The 24,928-nt window shown below is 36.5% G+C and overlaps 1 protein-coding gene across 3 annotated transcripts; it reads right to left on the reverse strand.

Annotated features, from left to right (window-relative positions):
• Positions 1-24,139, reverse strand: MS3_00002593 (uncharacterized protein; the record flags this gene model as incomplete). 3 transcript variants are annotated; one of them, XM_012941830.3, is made up of 11 exons in its annotated part: positions 23,978-24,139; positions 22,004-22,053; positions 21,857-21,965; positions 21,619-21,810; positions 13,290-13,878; positions 11,829-11,887; positions 9,469-9,574; positions 8,191-8,320; positions 5,762-6,025; positions 3,547-4,612; positions 854-910 (listed from the first exon to the last, which is right to left on the reverse strand). In XM_012941830.3, exons 2-11 carry the CDS (start codon positions 22,027-22,029, stop codon positions 854-856), a joined length of 2,598 nt encoding a protein of 865 aa, XP_012797284.3. In that variant the 5' UTR covers positions 22,030-22,053; positions 23,978-24,139. The 3 variants fall into 3 exon arrangements, with proteins under 3 accessions (XP_051070156.1, XP_051070155.1, XP_012797284.3); XM_051210187.1 differs by lacking the exons at positions 21,619-21,810; positions 21,857-21,965; positions 22,004-22,053; positions 23,978-24,139 and adding an exon at positions 17,953-17,996 and having other exon boundaries at positions 1-2,090; XM_051210188.1 differs by lacking the exons at positions 8,191-8,320; positions 9,469-9,574; positions 11,829-11,887; ... (3 more) ...; positions 22,004-22,053; positions 23,978-24,139 and having other exon boundaries at positions 1-910; positions 3,547-6,421.
• Positions 24,140-24,928: the final 789 nt, after the last annotated feature.

Here is a 24,928-nt window from a genome sequence, read left to right on the forward strand (position 1 = left end):
CCCGGTTGAAACCAAAACAAAATGACTGAGTAAAATGACGGTTCTGAAATTCATTATAAATTTAAATGTACATTGTTTCCTAAACATATATGACCACCCAGCTATTCAACCAATAATTGTTCAATTAATCAGATTTAAATTACAATAAATAAGGAAGTAGAAAAAAGATGCGAGAAAATTACCAATGACAAGAAATAAATGTTATTCTATTCTGTCTGGATAGATCACGCACAGACTCGTTCAAAAGATAATATTTGGTTGCTTTATAACACAAAGTGTTTTCAATTCTGGAAGAGTGCTTCAATTCACAATCAAAAACTGTACAATTCCGGTCAATACAAGCAAAAAAATCAAAAGGAACAAACTAATATGGCTGCCGCCAAGACCAATTATCAAGTAAAACAAGATAAATGCAGTTCAGGAAGAAAAATGGAAACTATAATAAAATACAAATATTACCAACTCAAATAGAATCAAAAAGACTAACAAAATGTATAACTAAACTAATAAATAGGAACAAACTGTAGGTGCATACATGGAGGAATATTCACACACAAACATTCAAAATGGATCTTACAGTCAGAACCACTGGATTTATTTGGTTTGAGATGTTAAAGCAATCATATGACAGCTCCTTTCTGAACAGCTACAGGATCGACTGACAAGCACCATTGCCATGATCATATTCCTATCAGCTACGGTTTTAGCGGAATCGTGTATTGAGAATATTGGCGAAATTTCCCATACCAAATGTGAGATTCCATCACTTCTTTCGATTCGTCTCTTTATATACGAGAACAACCTTTACAGACTATTTTCATGATCCCTTATCAGTTGTCTTTTACCTAATTTATCAATGCCTTGTGATCATTTCTAGTATTACAAAACATTGGTTCGTACTTTTCATACCCTGTAAAGATAAACATAACACTATGCTTATTCGGTTAATTTTAACATGCAAACTTATTCTGCTTTATGAGTGTTCTGTTTTCTGAGTTGGATTGTTTAATTCATGAGACTCTCACTATCTTTCTAGATAAAATCAGTAAACGTTTTCAAGAAAAATTACGCTATTAGAATTTCAAACAGCTGAATAACACTCGTTCAGTTGATTTGAAATCTGGTACATTGTTAATGAAGTTTCAAAACTGAGATTATCCAGCTTAAGTAGAATCACAGTCAGTCAGCTACAACGTAGGACCAGGCACATATATGCATCGGTCCAAGTTGCCACACCGCATTAGCACAATAAGATGAATACTGAATTCATAGAAGCAGTTAACTCAATAGTGTAATATATAAAGGAAAGATTGCATATAAGGATATAGTACAAGAAGAAAGATATGTAACTACCTTAATCTCTTAGTTTAAGGGAAGATAGAGAGTGTATGAACCTATGCCGTTGTGATCGATTCTGAGCCGTCACCGAGTCTCCAAACATTGGTTACGATAGTCACGCGGGCCCCAACCAGGTAGTCGTATCTACCCGACCGTTAGTGCTACCTTGACGTGGTGCTCGAGCTTGCCTATCGTGATGAAGCAACCGAGTTATAATGGCTGCAACAACCGTTCCTCAAGGTCCTACCATGTCAGACAGGTCGGTTGAAGAGCGGTAAGACTAAAAGCAACAAACCCAAGGTCCGAAGGCGAAGTCGTACTGCTGACTGTACATAGGTGTGAAGGCAGTAAGGTGTTTCCTTCGGACAGCCAGCGTGACAGCGATGCTGCCTTCCCACTAGGAGGGGTGGGGTTAGAAAAGGTCGACCCTAAAAATGCACACCTCGCCTTATCCCATGGATATCTGTCTCCGGCGGTAAGGTCTCAACAAGTACGAAGCTAACACGGAAACTACTCACAGAAAGGTCATGTGTGACCGACCTTAAGCAGTTGTCCCTTGGGCACTGCGGTCACTAATATAATAGCATTTAATCCCCATAACACTCATCCATAAAAATGAGTCAAAACACAGATACATACCAAATATAATAATTTTTATTCATTATATGAATCTATATATACAGTATATTTGACCGTTCATAATTAGTTTTTATCTATTTCTTCTTGCCCTTCATAGTTTCAGGTACACGAAGCTGAAACCGAAAGAATGAACAAACGTAAAGAGAGAACACATAAAGAACTAGGAACTTATTCAAGTGAATAATTTTTTAAAATAATCCTTAAGAAGTGTAACTTCTGACTTGAAGTAGATCAGTCAGTCGATGAGCTTCACTTGCTGATGTGTGATTGTCATATATTTTTCAAGTAAGAACAATCAATTTATTATTCAATGCGAAATTGCAGAGTTGTTTCGTAACTACTTTATTCGCAAATCTCTCATCAATTGTCTCAAATTTCATCGTCTGATCACTGTTATTACAATTACTATTTGCTTACATTCCCATTCACTTTGATTCTATCTTCTCAAACTTCTGCAACTACTTTTAATTGGTATTAAATACTACTGATAAAGGGAATCGGAAAATTAGGCAACGTTTTAAATTTACTGGTTCTTGATCATTGACTTATGAAGTTGATACCTTTCAATTATCTAATACAATTTGATAATGGAGAAAAAAAATGTAATTTTTAGAGTAGATGGATTTTGGCTAGATGTATTATATACATCTAAGATACATCCAACTGACGAGTCTCAAGTAGGATGACATAAATGTATTGCATTTCACTACTAGCTACAAATTCATCCCATTCAATAAACTTGTGAAAAATGACGACATCGAAGGAATCCACGCAAAATGTGACAACATATACCAACAAAGACTGATTATGATTCAAGTCAAGATTATCAACCATGTGATTATTTAAATCCTTTGTAACAAGTCAAGTCGTGGTATGTTCATCATTAATGAGAACTTTTATCTTTTAAATTTCATGTAATTTAACAATAGAGAAAATCTATTCTATTTGCTAGTTATATTGTGTATGGATATTGAAAACAGAGAATGCAGTGAAGAGATCTACTTCCAAAGTAGAACATGACATCGTTAAATCATCTATTTGATGCTTAGTTTTGTACCACTAGCGTCATTACTAATAATGCTGATTTGTCGTTTTGTATTCAATATTATTAAACAATTAAACGTCATATCAGTTCACGAAGTAATTGATTGTCGACACAAGTCTCATTGTTAGTTAGATAGACTTTTAGATTCCAAGATCTGTGAGTTAGTTGTAGCTTAAAATAACATAGTCGTACACTTTTTCCAAATCGTGAAATTAGTGTCAATGAGATTACCATAGGACTGCATCTCCACACGATGCGCCACTGCCTTGTGGGTCAGACCTTTAGGTCAAAGGCTCGGGGTGTGGCCCCCTAAGAAAACTACCTGCTTCGGTCTGGGCACCCGGGCAGTATCACAGCCCTCACATAAATCGGATGATTTATGTGGCGCATATCTACTTGGTGCCTCCTTGTACCAATATCTGTGTTTAAATAAATAAATAAATGAGGTTGATTTGCTATCGATAAATAATAAATCATAATAATGCATTAGAAATTTTAAAAAAAAATGGAAAGATTTAACCTACCCATTGAGGTTGAGATTTTTTTCCAGAGTGCTTTGCTGAGTTCAAATTACGCTTAGCATTCTTAGGTGACTTGAATGATTTTTTAGCACTACGTTTAGCTTGAATAACTGTCATCAATTGTTTGTCAATTTCCTCATCGGAACTGTTATTACCATCAGCTGATGAGGCTTGTTCTTCGTCAACGGAAATGATTTGGCTATTATCTTTTAAAGGTGAAGGTTTATTCTTGTTATTAACTGTGTTTTTCTGCTTGGAATCGTTTTTAACCACCTCATCGCTATCTTCAGACGCATCATCACTATCTGTATCGCCTAGATCTTCCTCATCCTCGTCATCTTCGTCGTCGTCATCATCATCATCTACATCTTCATCATCGTCCTCTTCCTCAGTACCGCTGTCATCTTCATCATACTCGCTAATTTCATCTTCATCGTCTAAATCTTCATTGTCCTCATCATCATCGTCGTCATCATCATCATCATCATCATCATCATCTTGACCATCACTATCATCCTCATCATCATCTAGTTTACTCATTTCAGATTTGGATTTCTTTTTGGGGGACACTTTCAACATTTTCGATGATACAAGATCATTTAGTACAGATGTTTTACTAGTGGTTGAATTTTTATTTTTGGTTTGATGAACAAATAATTCATCAGTTTTACTTTCATCATTTGATTCATCACTAGCTGATGATTTAGAATCATTTTCAGATTCAGGTAATTGTTGAACTAAAACTTTTGTATTACTACCCTTCTGTTTATTACCAATATCTTTTGTATTCACTGTTGTTTTCTGAATTACTATGTTAGAAGTCTTTTCCAATGATGATGATGATGATGGTTTATTCAATTGTTTCTCTTTCATTTTATCCAATGATTGATCATTTTTAGATTTGTTAGCCTTTAATTGATTTTCATCATTATTTTGTTTCTGATCTATTACTTTAGAACGAGAAAATATAAAATTGACAAATATTGGTAGACCACGAACAAGTCGTTTATGTGTTGTGGAAAACGCCTCAAGTGATACATTTTCATTGACAAATTTGATAACTGCATAACTTTAAAAAAATAATAAAAACATGTAGTTGGTTAGTAAATAACTTTATAGAATCCCCCTCAAAAAAAAAGAAAGTCAATGAAAAGAAAATACTAAAAATAATAATATTGATGGAGTTTTGTTGTCTGAGCTGGATAGTTTAGTCGTGGAGCTTTTATCGTTCTCCTGAACGACATCATCACCAGCACAAACTTCAGGTATATGGCATAAAGGTGAAAATCAGCGCTTTTGACGCGAAAACAAGAAACTCAATTTTTTAAGATACATTTACAAAACTAAAGTATTTACCAAGTGAGTTCTGGGGATCTAACAACATCCCCAACATTTAGCCAATAAGCTAAATGTTTGCAAACAACTATTAAATAGTGTACAATGTATACATTAGTTTTATGATGTATTTTGTATTGTTTAACTGTAGTATCAAAAGTACCGAAAGGTCAATCGATGGCAATTAGAAGTGACCTAAATGTTAAGTGCATTTCATTAGGGTCAATAGGTCAATTTCCTAAGTATATAGTGGTAAATATATATGAATAAGTATTTGTGAATTTTATTCAATAGTCTAATACACTTGCTCGCCCAAGCAGTCAACTGGAGGGGGGGGGCAGTTAGCGCATAGAATACCATATGACACCACAACAATTATCCATACACATATGCGATTTATACACTTTCTTTTTATCCGTTATATAAGAGTTAGTCGATTGATGAATCTAGTGTTTTTCACCCAGATAAATAATTAATTGTATACTAGAACAATCAGACTATAATTTTTGGACGACCTTTGAGCAATGCTCAAGTGATCTTGGGAATATCCACTTACTCACTAGAGTTAAGTAAAGGTTGTAAATCAGTTTGGGGATTTAAAACTATGATCTATAGTTAATGGTTAAGGTTAGGAACTACATTTATGGTTTTCATCACAAACTGATATAATCTAAAATGCCGTGACGTTACGTTATTAAGCCAAGTGGATGAATGGATTCGGTGCTAAAATCTAAAATCAATTATCCTAAATTTGATTGGTTCGTTCATAAATTATAGTCACACTGTTTTTAAAACATGTTAAATAACTGATCTACTCAGGGATCGTTAATGCAAAAATAAAATCAAAGAATAACCAATGTGATTGTATTATCATACGACGTACCCGCATGTCATTCCATCTATGGTCAATGGAAAATCAACAGTGCCTTTTGGAAATATATGTATTAAATCATTTTTAGTTGTTGAACTATTGAAACCAGTCACAAAAAGTTGTGTTCGATTAATATTATCCAACTTTAAATCACTGATAGGAAATGACAAACGATTAGGTTGAGCAGAGATTGTTTTACCGGCAAATAGACGACCAGATATAGATTTTCTTGCAGCTTCAGCTGTATCCGCATCAACGTATTGAAGAAACACAAAGCTAGATAGATGGATATATATTGAATAAACAAATCAAAAAAACTGGTTAATAACAAATGAAATTGTAAGCTTTTTGATGATCACCATATATTTATTTACGGTATGCAAATACAAATGTTAGCTGACCGAAATAAATCGACAGGATACACTAAACCTGAGTTTTGTGCTCTAACACTTTTTTAATAAAGCATACTTGTAATTTTGACGAAATTGATATTACCTGTGATTCGAAAGTAGTCAGTTACCTCCAAACAATTGAAAAACTGACACAGTGCACACAATGTCTAGTCACTTAGACTAATGATTATATTGAGTCTTAATCGATATAATTCAATCAATGTTTAAGAGATTAGCAACATTAGTCATTACTCAGTGTTTAATCAACAACTCTTGAAATAACCACGTCAATAAGAATGTAGGTTATATAGATTAGTAATTCATGACAAAACATTCCTAGAAAAGGTAAGAATGTGTTGAAATTCTAGAGTAGGGTAAAGAGTGTTTTATAGCCAAATAGATGAATACATATGAATTTAGTTCTTTGATTTTAAGTATTAAGAACCTTTGAATTATCTTTGAAAGATCACAAATCAGTCCTTTCTATGTCTATTAGTTTTAAGTGTCTTAATACAGAAATATTGACGGGTTTTAATTAGCCCCCGAATGCCCTAGTACGGCCGAGAATGGGGAGAGTCAGCTTTCCCTCTCGAAATGCTCTTACATGACCACGCGTATATAGTCTCTGCCAGGGAAGTCCTACTAACTACCTTCTCGCACCATTAATGTTGTTTACGAAATTGAGAGGACGAAAAGCGAATGTCCGGCGCTTTAACCGGGTTGGTGGACATGGAGAGTCCACCTAGATGAGTTGGAAAACCCTCATTCCAAACCAATGATGGACATGGGCTCCAGTATCTTGAAGCAACAAATGGCGTATGAACCAATCGTTGGTCACCGGCTACCATGAGATTGCATCTCCTTGCGATGCTCCACTGTCTTGTGGACCAGACCTTCATGTCGAGGGCCCCGGGTGTGGCCCCCTAAGAAAACCACCTGCTTTGGTTTGGGCACGCGGGTAGTATCACAACCCTCACATATATCAAATGAGATTTGTGTGGCGCATATGTATTTGGTGCATCCTTGTACCAATATCTATGTGTTAAAATAAATGAATAAACAATTAGCTCTTTAACATGATCATTATGTTTTGAATGTTTCGTAAACTTAAAATGATAAGTTGAAACTTTATAGCAGCATTTGAGGTAATTAACGGAGAACTAATACTTGTTATAGAAAACTAGGATTTATAAAGTATTTCAGTGACAATATTTCACTTTATACCAGATATACTATAAAATGATACTGTTTGATTAAATATATTGAAAATCTGTCAATACACTCTCAAACCTTTTTGTTGATAAACTTGTGTCAAGTCACAAACAAACATGATACCCATTAACCTTGAAGATAGACTTTTTCTCAAGGATGAACAGCATTTGCATTTGGTATTAGTTGTCTTACCTGTTGGGTCATGCAAAACTCAGATATGAGTTGTTTAATTTAACACACTAAATGTAACTTTTTGCACTTCACTATGGACTGAACAATTGGTCTAAGTAGATAACTAGTCTGTGACATGATTAAAATCGGTAGGTTGATCGGAATTGGATACTTAACATTTTAGAAGATAATAAAATGAAAGCATCTGCTTAACTACAACCTAATTATTCACCAAATAACATAGACTGATAGTCAACAACTTCATGATTCGGTAACTCGTAGCTATCTTCCAACCTATTCCGACATCAACTAGCATTTTCCATCAAACCAGATGGCGGTTTGACATGGGTAACACGTCTGTATTAATTGATAAAGCTACATAACTTCACTAACTGAGTAATTATTGACATCTCACACTTTATAGTTAAACATAGCAATACTCATTACATGTTTCAACCAAATGAAACGAATGCCTTGAAAACGTGATTGAATTGCAGTGTAACCTACCATGAAGGTCAAATTTTACAGCCATAAAATCAGCCAGATTACTGTCATATAATTTTATACTACTAACAAACATATACTTAAAGATTGCTTTATTGTGAGAGTAGTTACTAAAAAAAGGATATTACTCTGAAATACATTCACACGTAAATAAAGACTTACTCTCGAATCCTTTTATTTTTCCTTATTGAAAATCGATATGACATCATACTCGGTGACAATGATTTCAGCATAGACTCGTTATGATCCGGTGGTAATGGACTCACATGCAACGTAGCAGATGAAAGTTCAACTAGTGAAACGAAAAAAACCAAATTAAATGTAGACGAATGAACATGAACATACACAGAAAACAACATTTGAAGAAAGTTCCATTAATCACGCGAAAATACGTTTATTTATATGCAGACTTCAAAATGTCTTTATCACAGCAAAATATAAATTATATAGCTCTGTTACTCTACATACATGATACGTTTATAGCAAATCACTAACAAAAATAACTTGTCAATTTGGAAGGATTATATGAATTTGAGGCATGTATTTATTTATTTAAACACATAAACATTAGTATAAGGAGGCAGTAAATATATATGAGCTACGTATATCATTCGATTTGTGTGAGAACTGGAATACTATCCAGATGCTCAAACCGAAGCAGGTAGAGTTTATTAAGGGGCCGCACCCTGAGCCTTTCACATAAAGGTCTAATCCACAACACAGTGGAGCAACGTCAGGAGATGCAATCTCATGGTAGCCAGTGACCAACAATAGGTTCATACGCCATTTGTTCCTTCAGGATACTAGAGATCATGTGCATTATTGGTTTGGAATCAGGGTTTTCCAACTCCACTAAATGGATCCTTTATATCCACCAATCCGCTTAAAGAGTCGGACATTCGCTTTTCGTCCTTTCGATTTCTTAAACAACAGTAATGCAGCGAGAAGGCAGTAAATAAGACTTCTCTGGCAGTGACTGTATGCACGTGGCCATGTGAGAGCATTTCTAGAGGAATAACTAACTCTCTCCATTCTCCGCCGTACAGGGGCATTTGGAGGCATCATTTTAAGTTATTAAAAATTCGACGAAAGTACTATCAATAAATCTTGACATTGATTAATTTATAAGCATAATTGAACGGAGTTCCATAAAGGATAAGGTTAATGAAATTACGGATATCATTAGATATATCATATTTGGCTTTTTAGATAGAAGTTAACTTGATCACTGTTAATTAATATATTAAGACTACAATCTATATCTTTACCATCATAATTGAGAATTGAAATGGTTCAAGAAATGTGGATTGATAAATCTATATTTGCAAACGTGCATATGTTATTATGCAACTAACAGCATGCGATCATATATTTTCTTAATTGTCTTATAATATTATGCAATGTATATTCTCTATAGAAATTTACACATTCATAACTTACTTGCACGTTTTTTGATTTCCTCAATTATAATAGATTCATTTTTCCAACTATATGACACAGACACTTGATGATCATCGCCTTTATCAAGAGGTTTTACGATTGATTGCTAAATAAAGAGAATGAAGAACAAAAATACAAGCAAAAAGCAACCCGACTAAATGGGAAATTTAATATGTGGGTAAGAATTAAGATTTTTAAAAAGACTGACGCGGAGCAGAAAATTATTTCTAAGTTTAGATTCGTAAATTTGAATCTTTTTTTCATTTCTACAACAATTATCGAGGGATAAGTCTACTTCCGATTGCGTCCAAACTATTGGCTGCCATCATACTTCGTAGATTGTTCACAACCCAAGACTGAATCGCGAGGAGCAGGTTGGTTTCCGTTCTGGTCGAGGATGTATTGATTGTATCTTTGCCCTTCACCAATTGTTAGAACATAGTCATACTTATTACAAGCCGACAATCGTGGTGTTTTTTGACATTAAAGCCGCCTTTGATTCGTTGGACAGAACTGTTTGCTGGGACTGTCTATTGAAGAAGGGTGTGCCTGAAAAGTTTATTAACATCCTAAAAGCCCTATATACAAACACTTCAGGCAGAGTAAGTGCATACAACCACCTCTCTCCATTGTTCCATTCGAGCAGTGGGGTTAGACAGGGTTGCCCGATCTCACCATTCCTCTTTAACTTTGCCATCGACGACATTCTAGAAACAGCTCTGATGGATGTAAGTAATTGAGGTGTGGATCTGTTGCCTGGAGAAAGACTTCTCGACCTTGAGTATGTGGATGGTATTGTCTTACTGTGAGGTGATAGCCAAGCCATGCAGTCGACATTTATTCAGTTGGCAATTAGTGTCCGTAGGTATGGTATGTGCTTTGCACCTTCGAAGTGCAAAGTACTTCTACAAGACTGGCGGGATTCTAATCCTGCACTCACTCTGGATGGTGAACAGATAGAAATAGTCGAGAAGTTCGTGTATCTAGGTAGCTGCATAAGTGCTGGTGGGGGTGTGAGTGATGAGATCAATGCACGTATAGTGAAAGCCAGAGCGGCTTATGCCAATGTGGGCCATCTTTGGCGCCTTCGCGATGCTAGTCGGGCTGTAAAAGGTCGGATCTTCAACGTGTCGGTGAGAGCAGTCTTGCTCTATGCTTGTGAAACCTGGCCTCTCCGAGTTGAGGATGTTAGACGACTCTCTGTGTTCAATCATCACTGTCTCCGAAGGGTTGCTGACACCCAGTGGCAACACCATGTTAGTAATGCAGAGGTTCGGCATCGTGTGTTCGGGCACAGAGATGATAATGCAATCAATGTCACCATCTTGAAACACCGACTTCGGTGGCTTGGACATGTTCTACGAATGTTGTCCCAGAGAATTTCACGTCGTGCATTATTTGCAATGTTGAATAAGACACAAGATTAAAACGTGTAGAAATGTAAAATATTTTCAAGCTATCAAAAGGTTTATACCAAATCCATTAAACAATAGACTTTATAATGTTAATCAAACCTAATGAAATTTCATAATTATTATATAAAATTGTAAATAGATTATTGTGTAATCAAAGATGCAAATTGTTTTCAATCCGTGATTGACTTTCTGTACAGATGAACCATGGTTCAGTAACCAAATGCAATTCATCCATAAAAGCCGAATAAATATATTCAATAATAGTAAAACGTGAGTGAATTATATACAGTGCTTTATTATTGAGGTTTTGTAAAAATCGATGTGAACTTCTGAACCTTAACTATACAACACAAGCAAACGCAGTTACACAGTTTATAACAGACTTTTTTAAGAAGGATTGAGAAAGTAATAATTTCATTATCACGTTCTAACGGTTCTCATAACTCATGAAGTAAACATTAGGGGGTACAGTAAATGAGAAGATGAATTACATGGAAATTTTTCGTGGTCAGTAAGATCAAGTAAAGTAGTTTAAATAGACTTTTCAGATATGTTGTTATTTAAGAAAGCTACTGTAGCGATATTGATGACAGCATTTGACGTACATATCCGGCTGGGACATATATATGTCTACATGAATTAGGCGACTAAGAAAACCTGTTACCAAGACAAGGTATCTAGCAAGAAATTAAGAAGCATAAGTGACAAAGAATGGGTATAATTAGCGAAGAAATATACTTGATCAGTTCACATACAAACTTGATTTCTAGTCAATGTTTCAGACCAGAGATTCGATCTATTCTATCTCAGATTGGGCAGTATAACTAATTATAACATAATTTTCCCACGTAACCCAATATAATGATTACCATGTATAAAAATTAGCAAATAATAATTTCCTTTTAATGATCCAAATAATGAAAACTTGCAGAAGAAGAAAATTACCTTTGACTCTCCAACTATTTTCATTTTCTTTGCGGACGTTGGAGTGTTTTCAACAGATTCTAAAAAGACAATAAGCCGACGGTAAGTTTAATTGAACAAACGGGCGAAATATGTAAAGTATATTCATTATAAATATTGGTTGCTTGGATTTTCCCGTTGATGTTTAGGACTATAATTGATCCGTCACTTTTAGTATATGTGGGTCCTGTGCGGATTGTCTTGATATTGCCAGTAAGTCACAAACATTTTAGGTAGAGATGAATGGTGACTGGCGGTGGATTTCAGAACGCGCGTTTCGTTCCATCTGGAACTCGAACCCAACACCGTTCGGCTTAAGCGCCGTCCCATTACCCACTTAGCTACTGAGTCCAGATAACCACTGGAAGATTCAAATAACCAACGAACGTGAACTAAAATTTACTCTGTTGCATAACCCAGTGGCTATCTGAACTCCGTAGCTAAGTAGACAATGAGATGCCGTTAGAAGCAAACGGTACTGGGTTCGAGTTACAGAGTGCAGGTACATCTAGCTGGCGAATACCAAATAGAACGAAAGGTGCGTCCAGGATTCCACTATTAGCCATCATTCATCTCTGCCTAAAAAGTACATTGCATTAGTTTAAAAGACTAAAAAGTGGAACCGCACTGAAGGCACTTTAAGCGGTATGAATTTTTTATGCATTCAATACAAATTAGCTACACGTACTACAAATGTTGTAAATTTGTCAATGCTTGAAGCGAGAACTACGGTTCGGTGTAAAACACAAGTTACCTAATGTCTCCGACCGCAGATCGCGACCAGGCGGCCAGTATCTACGAATTTGGCCCGGATCGACAGTCTTGAGGGAATTAAAAAACTAATGTTACGTTTTGGTCTAGCTGACCCCAAATGTGTTCCAGCCTACTCCAGAACCAATGTCAGTTGGAATAGGTGGTCTTATCTTGCATATAGTTTGAAAACAACAATATTTGAAGAACCCTTTAAAGTAAGGGAATAGTGAACAGATATTTGGCTTTACTATGGGTGTTGATTCAATTGATGCAAGTTGAATCTACTTTAAAACTGTATTCAGTAAACTAATATTGTACAGCGAACCTTGTTTATTGTATAATGAGTGGAGCTCTATAAATAAAATTTGACAAAATTCAATAACTAGTACTGAGCAACTGTTTACTGAATCAATTTACTTCAGATACTTAACAAACGATCAGCAACAATGAAGTCAACTAAGACAAAGCGACGTAGGAAAATTGCAGATCTTTGGAAAATACTCAAGTATTTAAGCATAACGTGCACATCCTGAACACTGAGAGTATTGGAATCGACCAGTGAATACATGAACACTACTGAGGTGTTCCAAATAAAACGAGTTATTCGAGTTACACTAGTAACGGATAGGTTTCTATCTTATTCCAGTTCGAGATTGAATATTCGACAATCGAAATGTGGATAGAACATACCACGAGTTCGTTTTAGAGGTTTCTTTTTCGGACCACTGATTTTTTGTTTTGAAGTATCCTTAGTCATTGGTTTCTTCTGAGATTGTATCAGAGTATTCAGCTCATTTTCGCTTAACTCTTCATCTTCATCTTCTTCAGATTCCTCAAGGTCATTGTTTGAAGACCCCGAATCACTTTGTTCATCATCATCATTGGAATTAGTGAATGATCTTGTGACATTTTCTTCACTTTGCCATTGTTCATCATCGTTATCTGAATGGTCGTTTGCACTCCCCCAGTCAGCTTCAATAGGCTCAGAATCACTCTCACTGGATGCTTCACCAAACCCGGCTCGTTTTTTGTTTGTTATTTTCACATTGGAATTTGTTAAAACAGAAGCTTTCTGCTGTTGTTGTTGTTGTTCTTTTAAAAATCTTCGCTTTTTACTTTTTTTACTCTCATTGACTTTTATAGAAGGCATGTTGGATATGATTGAATTTGTTCCTTCCAAGTTCTTTTTAAGCTTTTTGGCTTTCTTGCGTCTTGCTCTTTTGTTTTGTGAAGTAGGAACTAAAGGAATAGTTTGACTTTGTTTCTTTTTATTTCTGCCCTGAAAGTAAAAAATCGCAATTTTTACAAACAATAAAGATACGTAATTTCTCATGGTAAACAGAGATAGCGCATAATAATAATAATAATAATAATAATAACACGCATTACCTTAGTTATGTATTTGTTTCAGCTGTCACACTTGGTGTGGATAAAAAGGGAAGAAATTTACAAATCTATAGAGAGCATGTGCATCAGCCACATCCGTTGATGAAACTACATTAATAGGTTAATGTAGGACTAAACGGTGATCATAAGTACGCTCAAGGGTGAAGGAAATTCACTCTCCTTGGTAATGGTGTTTGTTGAGTCACGTGAAACCATACTTAAACCTCGTCAGATGTTGCAATTTCGTTCTCATCTGAGGTTTGTTGGTCAAATTTGGTGGATTATGGATGCAGCGATGAGCATTTAGTGTACGAAACATCATGAAGTTCATGCAAACATTATTTATACTTCGCAACATTTGTTTAAAGTATTTTTACAGGATATGCAGTAGCATATCTGCACCAACTTTAAGTATAAATTTTCCAAACATTACGAAATATATAAAGATAGTAAAAAATTAATGTCCGAATCAATGATGAGAAGCTTCATAGGACGTACTCCTAACGAGTTAGTTGTTTCGTTAAATCTAGATGTCATCTCGAATACAATGCCCATAGTATGAAAAATAACGGAACTAATAAAAACACAGAAAGACTACATAGTTTGTGTTCCTTGGATGAGGGAAGAAAGAATACGGGCGTATTAACATACCTTGAATACACCTGAAAGTCACATATTGTCAGATCATACCGAAAATGAAAGCGTATCATCAAATTTGCTGTAAGTAACCAGCCTACTTAATAACACTCTCCTAATTGCGACAAGGAGTACTAAAATGTTTGTCGAAGCTGAATTCAACAACTTAATTGGAGTTGAGGGCGTGTATATGCAACAATGCAGGGCGATAATCAGTGATGAGTGTTGAATCGGAACACTTCATCCACATTATTCCGTGAAATAATAATGTGAGTAATGTAAGTACAACGACTACTGTGTTCAAGATAAAAAAACCTTAAAAATACAAAAACGGACGAAAAAGCTAAAAACCACCGCGAGATAACTATGTTGCTGTAAATGGAGGGTGGAAACTCAATGAGAAGTTATCTCATGTGGAAATCACCTAAATGATATCAGTATATGGCAGCTACTCCAAGTCTTCTTCACAAACACAATAATGAGAATTTTATTCTGTAACACTAGTTTTAACTAAGTTGTTTTTGGTTGATCAACACTAACGGTAATTCTGTTTGAGATCGTTGAGTTTTATGTGGTTACCTATAGTACATGGTCATAAAGTGATCTAAACTACTGACAAAGTACACATTAATGTGTACGGCTATGAGATACAAGGTTTGTGATGGCCAGTGGTATTTCCCAGTCATTGAAACCGAGGCCCTACCATGGGTCGAACTTGTAACTAACTGATTGGAATTCAAGCCCTGAAAATTAGACTACCGAACTACATTGTGGTTAAGTGTATAATCAACTTAGTTTGAGAGTAGTTAATGAGAACGTTAATCAGTTAGAAGGCATACTGGAATACTAGTTGCCAAAAGAAGTTCGTCTAAATCTAAAAGAACTGATGCTGCAACAAAATCACTTGAGTCTAAGAATTACTCTGGGTATAACTCCTGCCACAACACAAACGATATCTGTTTTCAGACGTAACTCGTACGATTAATGAAGCCATTCGTCTATAGCGGTACATTAGCAAGTTAGTGAAATCTATTAAACATACCAAATATTTGGGGACAATAATTATTAGATTTCGAGTAACTCAAAGGAACAACGGACCCATTTACATTTATTAATCCAGCCTGTAAACCCACATTATCTTGATCAACTTGTTTATATCACTGTGGATGACAGTGCACTAAGGTTATTTAGCTCAATTGGAAGTGATTCAGTAAACCTTGTATATCAACAAACAACTTCCACGTGTTGTATATCCGTTGTGAAGACAGTCACTGCGAAATCAAGCATTGGTTACGAAAAGTAACACAAACACGACTGAAACGTCTGGTTCCCTATACTAGCGGGAACTAAATGAAGTAATGGAATTTTGTTGACAATTGTATAAGAATTCAGACTTGCGTGTAGCCAAAATCTAGTCATATTGATATAGTGAGGTCTTCTCTGTTAATACTAATAATACTGCCCTAGCATCACAACTATCAGACCTTATCACGAAGGCAGCTTTTTATTGGCTTACGTTGATTAACCCTCAGGGAAAATAGGCTGCCAACTAGAGATCTCCAGCTCTGTCGAGTTCTATCATTTAATTCGTACTTTTGATGTGTCTGCAATTTCTCTTGAGCTAGAAGCTGGTTCGTTTTTTGATATTAGGTTATTCCTGATGCTATTTGGCATACAACTACCACCAGAGAAGTCTTACGCATTACCTTCTCGCGGCATCGAAAGGACGAAAATCGAATGTCCGACTCTAAGCGGATTGGTGGATATAAAGGATCTATTTAGTGGAGTTGGAAAACCCTGATTCTAAACCAATAATCCACATGGTCTCCACTATCCTGAAGGAACAAATGGCGTGTGAACCTATTGTTGGTCACCGGCTACCATAAGACTGGATCTCCTGACGTTGCTCCACTGTGTTGTGGATTAGACCTTTATGTGAAAGTTTTAGGGTGTGGCCCCTTAATAAACTATCTGCTTCGGTTTGAGCATCTGGATAGTATTCCAAGCCTCACACAAATCGAATGATTTACGTAGCACATATCTATTTACTGCCTCCTTATACTAATGTTAGTGTTTAAATGATGATAATAATAAAGAATAAAACAGCTTGTAGATGACTACTGACCTACAAACCTAACTAGAGAAACAGATAAGTAATCGCTTAAAATCGCAAAACCTCCCGATTTCAAGGTTAAATAGGATTTTACGGAACGGTTCCGCTCGACTAACTTTCTCAATAAGATAGATTGTGGCTGTTCAGTTCGTTATTTATCCCCAAAGTTGAAAGATGAGTTGCAATGTGCTAATAAACACCGGTAACAGGGATTCACCAATACTCTACCCATGGAATAACTTTTCTACAAATCCAACGCAAAACTAGGGAGATAATCTGAAGATGTGATTTGAAGTGCACTCATTGCTAATGAAGAGTTTTGAGAGTTACAGTGACTTCCCAGACCCTTCGAGTGCTCTGATATCTCGACTTTCATACCTCTAACACGAACTACCTGCAATGCCAGCGTATCATAGTGCAGGCACTAATAATCTTGATGTCCACTAGTAACCAGTACACTTTTGAAAGCACATACCTTTCACGCATACAGGAACACGAAAACGTAGTAGTGACAGTAAGTCGTGACTTAAAAACAACTGTGAATTGCAACACAGCAACCGCTAAAGTTTCCGAGCATTACGGTCACTTCGCTGAGCATTTCAAGGCTTTAACGAGAGGATGTTTCGAAGAATATATACCACCTATGTAAAACCATAACTACAAAACTGTATCCAAACAGCTGACCCATGTCTTAATAAGGATAATAACACATTAGGGCGTGGGAACAAAGTTAGTGAAAAGTCTAACAACTTCCTTATGATGAGCTTTCACAACGCCTGAAACTTTTCCCCGTATATTATTGTAGAAGGCGGAGTGACGTTGTATAAGAATTACGAACCATTTATAATGATTAAGGTATCAAAATATTTAACGTTTTTGCTTCCCCAGAACTAACCATCTCCAAGATCACAACAAGGACTAGAAAAGCGAAATCTAACAAACTCAGAATGAGGTTTCGTTTCCTTATAGAGCAGTAAATGACTGAAACGCCTTAACCAAACAAGTGGTCTCAGGCCCATCAACGAGCATTCATGGGAAGAAGCTGGATCTTTACTGGAAAACAGGCTACAAGGATTAACACACGTTCAGCGACCTACTATTCATAATGCTGAAGAATGTACGAAGTAACTAACAGAACTTTTCGACCAATAACACAATAAGTAAGAAAATTTTCCACTGGAAATGACAAATCTCGAAAACGTCGGACACAACACTCACCATTATCGCGTGTAATATCAAATACAGCGCTGCGTGCAAATGGCCATTCTGACTGTTCGATTCAATGTTTTGCCGGTCAATGGCATATTGTTTTTTCAGATTCAGATTCAGATTTGTGTAGTAAGGACAGAAGACCTACGGCCTATGTTATTCCTTTTCTAGTATGCTTCTGTGAGTGTCCAGTTTCCTCTTGAAAGAGTCAATTGAAGGTGCGGACACCACTGCTTCAGGCAACAGGTTCCAAGTATTGATGACTCGGTGTGAAAACCTGTATGCCACGGGTATTTTGTTCGTTCTTGGCTTTTCTACTCGCCTGCTATGTCCTCTGAGATGTCCCGATCTAGTGGGAAGAAAGAGAGAGAATAAGTTAGGTCCGAAATCATTTCTCAGTATTCTGTACATCAATATTAGATCTCCCCTTAGTCTGCGATAGGACAGAGTAAAGAGGTTCAGTTTTTCAAGCCGCTCTTTATATGATAAACCCCGGAGTTCCGGAATTGCACGCGTAGCTGCCCTCTGTACCTTTTCCATTATGTCTGAGTCACCTTTTAAACAGGGGCTTGCAGCCTGAACACAGTTCTCTAACTTAGTTCTCACTAAGAATGTGTATAATGTGGTGAACATGGTAGTATCAAGCTTAGTGAATGTCCTTTTTAAAGCCCAGAGGGTTCGAAATCCCTTAACTGCGACCTCCCGGCAATGGGCCGTCGTCTTAAGATCATTGCTCACTGTCACCCCTAGGTCCTTATGAGACCGGACTACGGGTAATGACACATCCCCTATGTTGTACGTATTAACCTTTGGATCCCCCAAGTGCATGTAGACACACTTTTCCGAGTTGATAGGCATTAGCCACTCTTTAGACCAGTTTATCATATTACTTAAGTCCGCCTGAAGAGTAAATGCGTCTTTGTCTCCAGTTATTACTCGCCAAATTTTTACATCGTCAGCGTATAATAACATTGGAGACTGTACTATACTTGTAAGATCATTAACGTACATTATAAAAAGTAAAGGACCTAAGACGGAACCTTGGGGTACTCCACTAAGTACTGGTCTCCAGATGGAGCACTTGGAATTTATTCTTACCTTTTGCCTACGACCTACTAGGAAATCCTTAATCCATTTTAAAAGAGGTCCGGCAATACCAAGGTTTGCCAACTTCAATAGCAGTCTATTAGTTGGCACTTTGTCAAAAGCCTTACTGAAGTCTATGTAGACAACATCCACCGAGTTTCCGTTGTCTAGCGCATTAATCCAGAGCTCCCTAGCTATAAGGAGGTTCGTTGTACAGGATAGACCCTTTCTAAAACCATGTTGTGCCATGTTCAGCAAGTTATTGGTTTCCATAAATGCTGTTATGGTCCGTTTGATTATTCTTTCCAGTATTTTAATTACAACACTGGTGAGGCTTACGGGTCTGTAATTTGATGGAACTTGTCGTAGACCTGTTTTATGTATGGGAGTGACGACTGCGTCCTTCCAGTCCATAGGTAACACACCTTGGTCAAGTGACATTTTGAATATCACAGTCAGTGGGGCTGCGATATATTCGGCAATATGTCTCAAGATTTTAGGGTGTAGTTCATCTGGTCCTGTTGACTTCTCCATGTTTAGGGTGCTAAGAGCCTTAAGCACATCGTTTTGGTCGAAGTCCACGGTGAGCAGCTGGTTCGTTGTTCAAATTCACTTAGGTAACTATTGACAACCACATCACCGGACATTTGAACAAATGGAAGGCAAAGTTAGCAAAATCGGTCTAGAAGTCCCACTCTGCAATTATGTAGCAAGCGATAAGATCTGGTAAGTCTTGGCAGTTGCCTAATGTTTTTAAGGCGCGATAACTGCGTTAAGGAGGCGAGCGCATCTAAAGCATGGTCCAAGAATTGGAGCTTCCTTACTTTAACCCCCCGGGAGCTTCTAAAAGATGAAATCCACGAGCTGATAGATCCGAACAGAAAACCGGTTGAAATCCCGCAATATTTGAGAGTTGCCGAAGCAGTACCTATCTCAGCCTACATAAAAGTGGAACCTTCACCGAAGCCCATCCCACAAACAACAAGTAGAATGATCGGATGGAGATCTGGACTGCCCCAGTATAAACTAGACAAATATGAAGTAGCGAGGAGACCCCAAGGCTCGCTTCTTAAGCGGTTTAACTGGCCAATAGAAGCTTTATATTGATGTTAAAATTGACTGAGGTAGAGGATTGGAAGCGCCAGTCTCATAAGTTCCTGAGAGAGACATGTAAAAAACTGTCCTTCGTACGTAAAAGTACCATGCTTCCACTTTTTCTATAGTTCAAACCTGACACTGAGGCTCAACAAAAATAATACTGCTTCTATGACAGATTTTTGATGTTTCTTAGATGTGGGGACCTCGTCTTTTAAAATAAATCATTGAAGTTCGACAGACTGCTCTTTGGGCTACAATTTTTAGTTAATTCCAAGAGAAATTATAGACCGACTGACCTATATGTTCTATGCGGAATATTATGAAGTTACAATCTAAATGGTAATTAGAACCTTATTTTTATTCTGAGGGAGAAAGAGCAAAGCACATCGTTCAACTATTGACAAAGTATTCCATACGTTGAAAATAGACTAAAAGCATGCAGTTTAACCAGACGAAAGCTCATAAACTTTCAAAACGTTTATTTACTCCAAACTTTATGTGATATATCAATCCTGTATTTAATATGAACACCAACTAACTGTACTTTATAATAAGCTTTATTTAATAAACGTATAATATGTATCCTAAGACAGTATAAAACCCTTAGACTGTCTCGAGAATAAAGCTGAATACATAGACACCCAGCGCAGCTTAAATCCTGAAATATCTTTTTATCGTATGAGTATAAAGCAAAGTTCAATGAAGCACATTAAAAAGAGGATGCACGATAGAAATCTTATATCTCTATGCCTCACTTGTTATGAGTAAATATTAGACTTCGCAGTTAGTATTCGAAAATGATATACTGGCCACTTCAAAAAAATGAAATCTCATGACTTTATTGACAATACTGATTCCAGCTGAAGTATACCAACATCACAAGCTTGCCAGATATCTCGAAATATGAATCCAACGACTTGCCCTTAGACCAGAACAAACAGAACTATCCGATTGCTTATATGTAATATCAAATAAGTAAAATTCTGTCAGACTTTACGGTAGTTATAAAAGAAACTACTTCAGATACGTCAATAGGACAAATAAACCATGCTTCTCAAAATTCTCTTACATAAAGGATAGGTTGATATGGGTTTACATATACAAAGATACTATGTGACATGCATAATCCCATTTCCATTATTGACTAAGTGATAAATGGAATCGCTTCTATGTTTGAATAGTGTATTCTATGCCATTCAAAACCAAAATATTTAACATATATAATGAAGGAGCATGAGGATAATTGATCTCTGGAGGTTATCCATAGGGTTCAACTGTACTGAGAGTAGGGCAGTTGTAGCAGATAATCATTATTTTGAATACTATTCCTATATAGTACAATTGGATTAATTAGTACACGAGAAACCCTCTTGTCCAACAACACCTCGGCTAACTACAACACATGTATATGACAAAGAAATACATAATTTGAAGGATATATTTACATGATAATTTATGTCAATCTGTAAAATACTATTAGCTCTTTCAAACTTTTCTGGAAGCACATGAGATGATCGGTTTAGGTCGTGTTTTAAACAATAATTTACGCCGAATAACAGAAACGATATCATACTGTAAGCTTCCAGATGTGGTGTTTCTTTTTGTGACAAGCATAGGCTTTTCAAGAGCAACTACTTTCCCGAAAAGTACATGATGACCAATAAGGAGAAGTGGATCGCCATTCTATAAAATGAATATTAAACAGGATAGAAAGAAATAATTAACTAACCTCTTGTGAAAAATGAAGATCGCCTAAACTTTTCCCTGCTAATGGACTATTTGTTTTACTCAAAACATCACCTTGTAACTCAATCATTAGCCACTCACTCACTTCTCCACTAGAAAATAATACTATAAAAAGATTTGTATGATTTACTTTGGTCCATGGATAGGTACAATCATATTCGACGGAAAACTTGATGGTTCCTGAAACACAGAATCTAATCGATTAAAAAAGTAGTAGTCAGGGATTTATAACTGGAAATTCCCAATAAATCTAATACGTATATCCTCTAAAGCACATTCGTATTATAAAACTCTACTGCAACTTAGAAGTAATACATAGTATGTGAAGGTGTAGTTATTCCAACTAAACATCGATCGTGAAACAACGAAACACCTTAGTGGTTAAAGTTGACACAATCTAGAGTGCATTGAAAGGTTAGCAAAAACTAAACTGATACTAAATATTCTTACGACGATTTTAAGAGTAATTGTGAGCTAAGAAATTCAACAAGATGCCAATCGAAACCTAGACACAATTCATAGTGAAATTATTCACAGACTCATGTGCTGACCACACCACCATGAGGCTCTTTTTATCTGTTTAAACTAGCTAACGTAGGTCGTAGTGTGACGAACCTTACATATGCTATTTAGTGTATGCCCATAACACCAAGTACTTCACAATTCAACCGGGTTTATATAGACTCAATAGATATGTTCCCAGTACCTCAGTCAACGAAAACCAGACGGGAATCTGGAATCCATCCTGATGCTTCTATTAGGTTTTATGCAATCTATGAATGATTTATTAGTATGACTAAATATTTTCCACATACGATCAGCCAAGATTCTGTCTTTTGAGGAGAAAAAATTAACGAGCGATTGTACCGTTTGGTTCAAAACTTCATAAAACATTATTAATTTGGGGTAACTACTGAGTTTCCTTAAGTAAATGGTGTAATATATTTCAATTAAACGATTTTTGAGTAAGAATTTAAACTCCTAAAAGTCGAGAGGTGAGACGTACCTATGGCTAAAATTTATGAATATAGTGAAATCAAGAACCACTAACAAACATATAGCTATACAAGATAATAGCTCTCTATGAGGTTTTTAAGATTCAGCCTTTAATAAACCAACCTACAGTATCATTATACACTTCAATATCAAACTACCATACGAGATACAACTAAAGATGTTTGGTGTCACTGATTATTCTTTATCGCCGACCACTAAATGTGAGACCTGTATTAACTGCTCACAAAAGTAACCAGACCTGACAAAAAGACATCAAAAGGGCATTATCGAGGTAAAATAAAGCATGGGAGTCGAAATGACAGTGTCATTAGGAGTCAAAATGTAAGACTGGAAATAGGGTCTAAAAGAGACGAATTAAATCAACAACGAAAATAATAAACCTCGAGATTTGTGGGAGAGTAAAGAAAGAACATAGCTATGATATTAGGGCCTGTGTTGGGCCGTTTTGCCAATCAGACTAACAGTCAACTACTTTGACGATTGATGATGTATCCGTCTGGCTATTACCAGTCCTCTTTCAATTTGCTACTATGATGTCCAGTCTAATGTGATGTGGTACGCGATGACTAAATATGCGTGAAAAATCCCTGAACGGATAATGACTGGATATCTAGAGCACCCAGAGTCCAACCACTAAATAGCAGGTCCCAGACTTACAACACCCACTTGGTTTGAGCTGCTAGGTATTCTTACTACCTCTCACATAAAATCATCTAAGAGCAGAGTAAATATACTTATATTTGATAAGTGAATTCTTAAACACTTTAATCAGTAAACGTTCATGATCTCATGAGTCAACTCATCATATCTCGTAATTTACATTAGCACGAGATGATCAGTGGTTACATTTCCCGTGAAATATCTCAAAAACATATCAACAATTCAAGAAAACTAATGCACGTATTCTACTTTCAGAAGTAATGTTTTGAATCCTGTCAGAAACAGCCCGTTTGAATTTACCTACCTTGTTCATTGACTACATTTCTCTGACAAGTAATTCCAACTTTAGCTTATAGATAAGGCTTTAAGGGAGGCCTCTTCATAATTCAAATAGATGGACGTAAACAACATGAGATTTACCACATACTATTGTTAACCACTGTTGAAAATTCAAATAAATACACCTTAAAGAAACTAACAAATAAATGAATAATCAATTCTTCTTGGACATCAACTTTCTTGTCTAATGTATGAGGTAGCATGTCATCATGCCTGTTTGCTGAACAGTTTTTTACAAGCAATAAACATCTGATTTTTATTTTATTTATTTAGACATATAGATATTGGTACAAGGAGGCACCAAGTAGATATGCGCCACATAAATCATCCGATTTGTGTGAGGGCTGTGATACTGCCCGGGTGCCCAGACCGAAGCAGGTGGTTATCTTAGGGGGCCACACCCCGAGCCTTTGACCTAAAGGTCTAACCCACAAGGCAGTGGAGCATCGTAAGGAGATGCAATCACATGGTAGCCGGTGACCAACGATTGGTTCATACGCCATTTGTTCCTTCAGGATCCTCGAGCCCATGTCCATCATTGGTTTGGAATGAGGGTTTTCCAACTCCCCTAGGTGGACTCTCCATGTCCACCAACCCGGTCAAAGCGCCGGACGTTCGCTTTTCGTCCTCCCAATTTCATAGACAAAACACCCGCCACGAGAAAGCAGTGAGTAGGACTTCCATGGCAGAGGCTATATACGCTTGGCCATGTGAGAACATTTCGACCGGGAGAGCGAACTCTCCCGACTCTCGGCCGTACCAGGGCATTTGGGGGCCATACTTTCTATGACAGCTAGCTACAACCTGTGCTTAAAATCTTACATATTTGTTACGAAAAGGGAGATTCTACCATTAATTAACTGTAACTATGAGAATATATGTACTCATGAAGTTAAACGCATAACACCAAATCCGAACGTATGCTAAAATGAACTACTGCTTAGTCGTTAGCAATAGCGTCCTCTAAAAATAACGTTCTTCACTAAACTAAATTGAAAAAACTACTTATTCATACACTTAACTAACCAAATGTAATCAA

Source organism: Schistosoma haematobium, chromosome ZW (genome assembly GCF_000699445.3).
Source record: "Schistosoma haematobium chromosome ZW, whole genome shotgun sequence".
NCBI classification, from domain to species: Eukaryota; Metazoa; Platyhelminthes; class Trematoda; order Strigeidida; family Schistosomatidae; genus Schistosoma; species Schistosoma haematobium.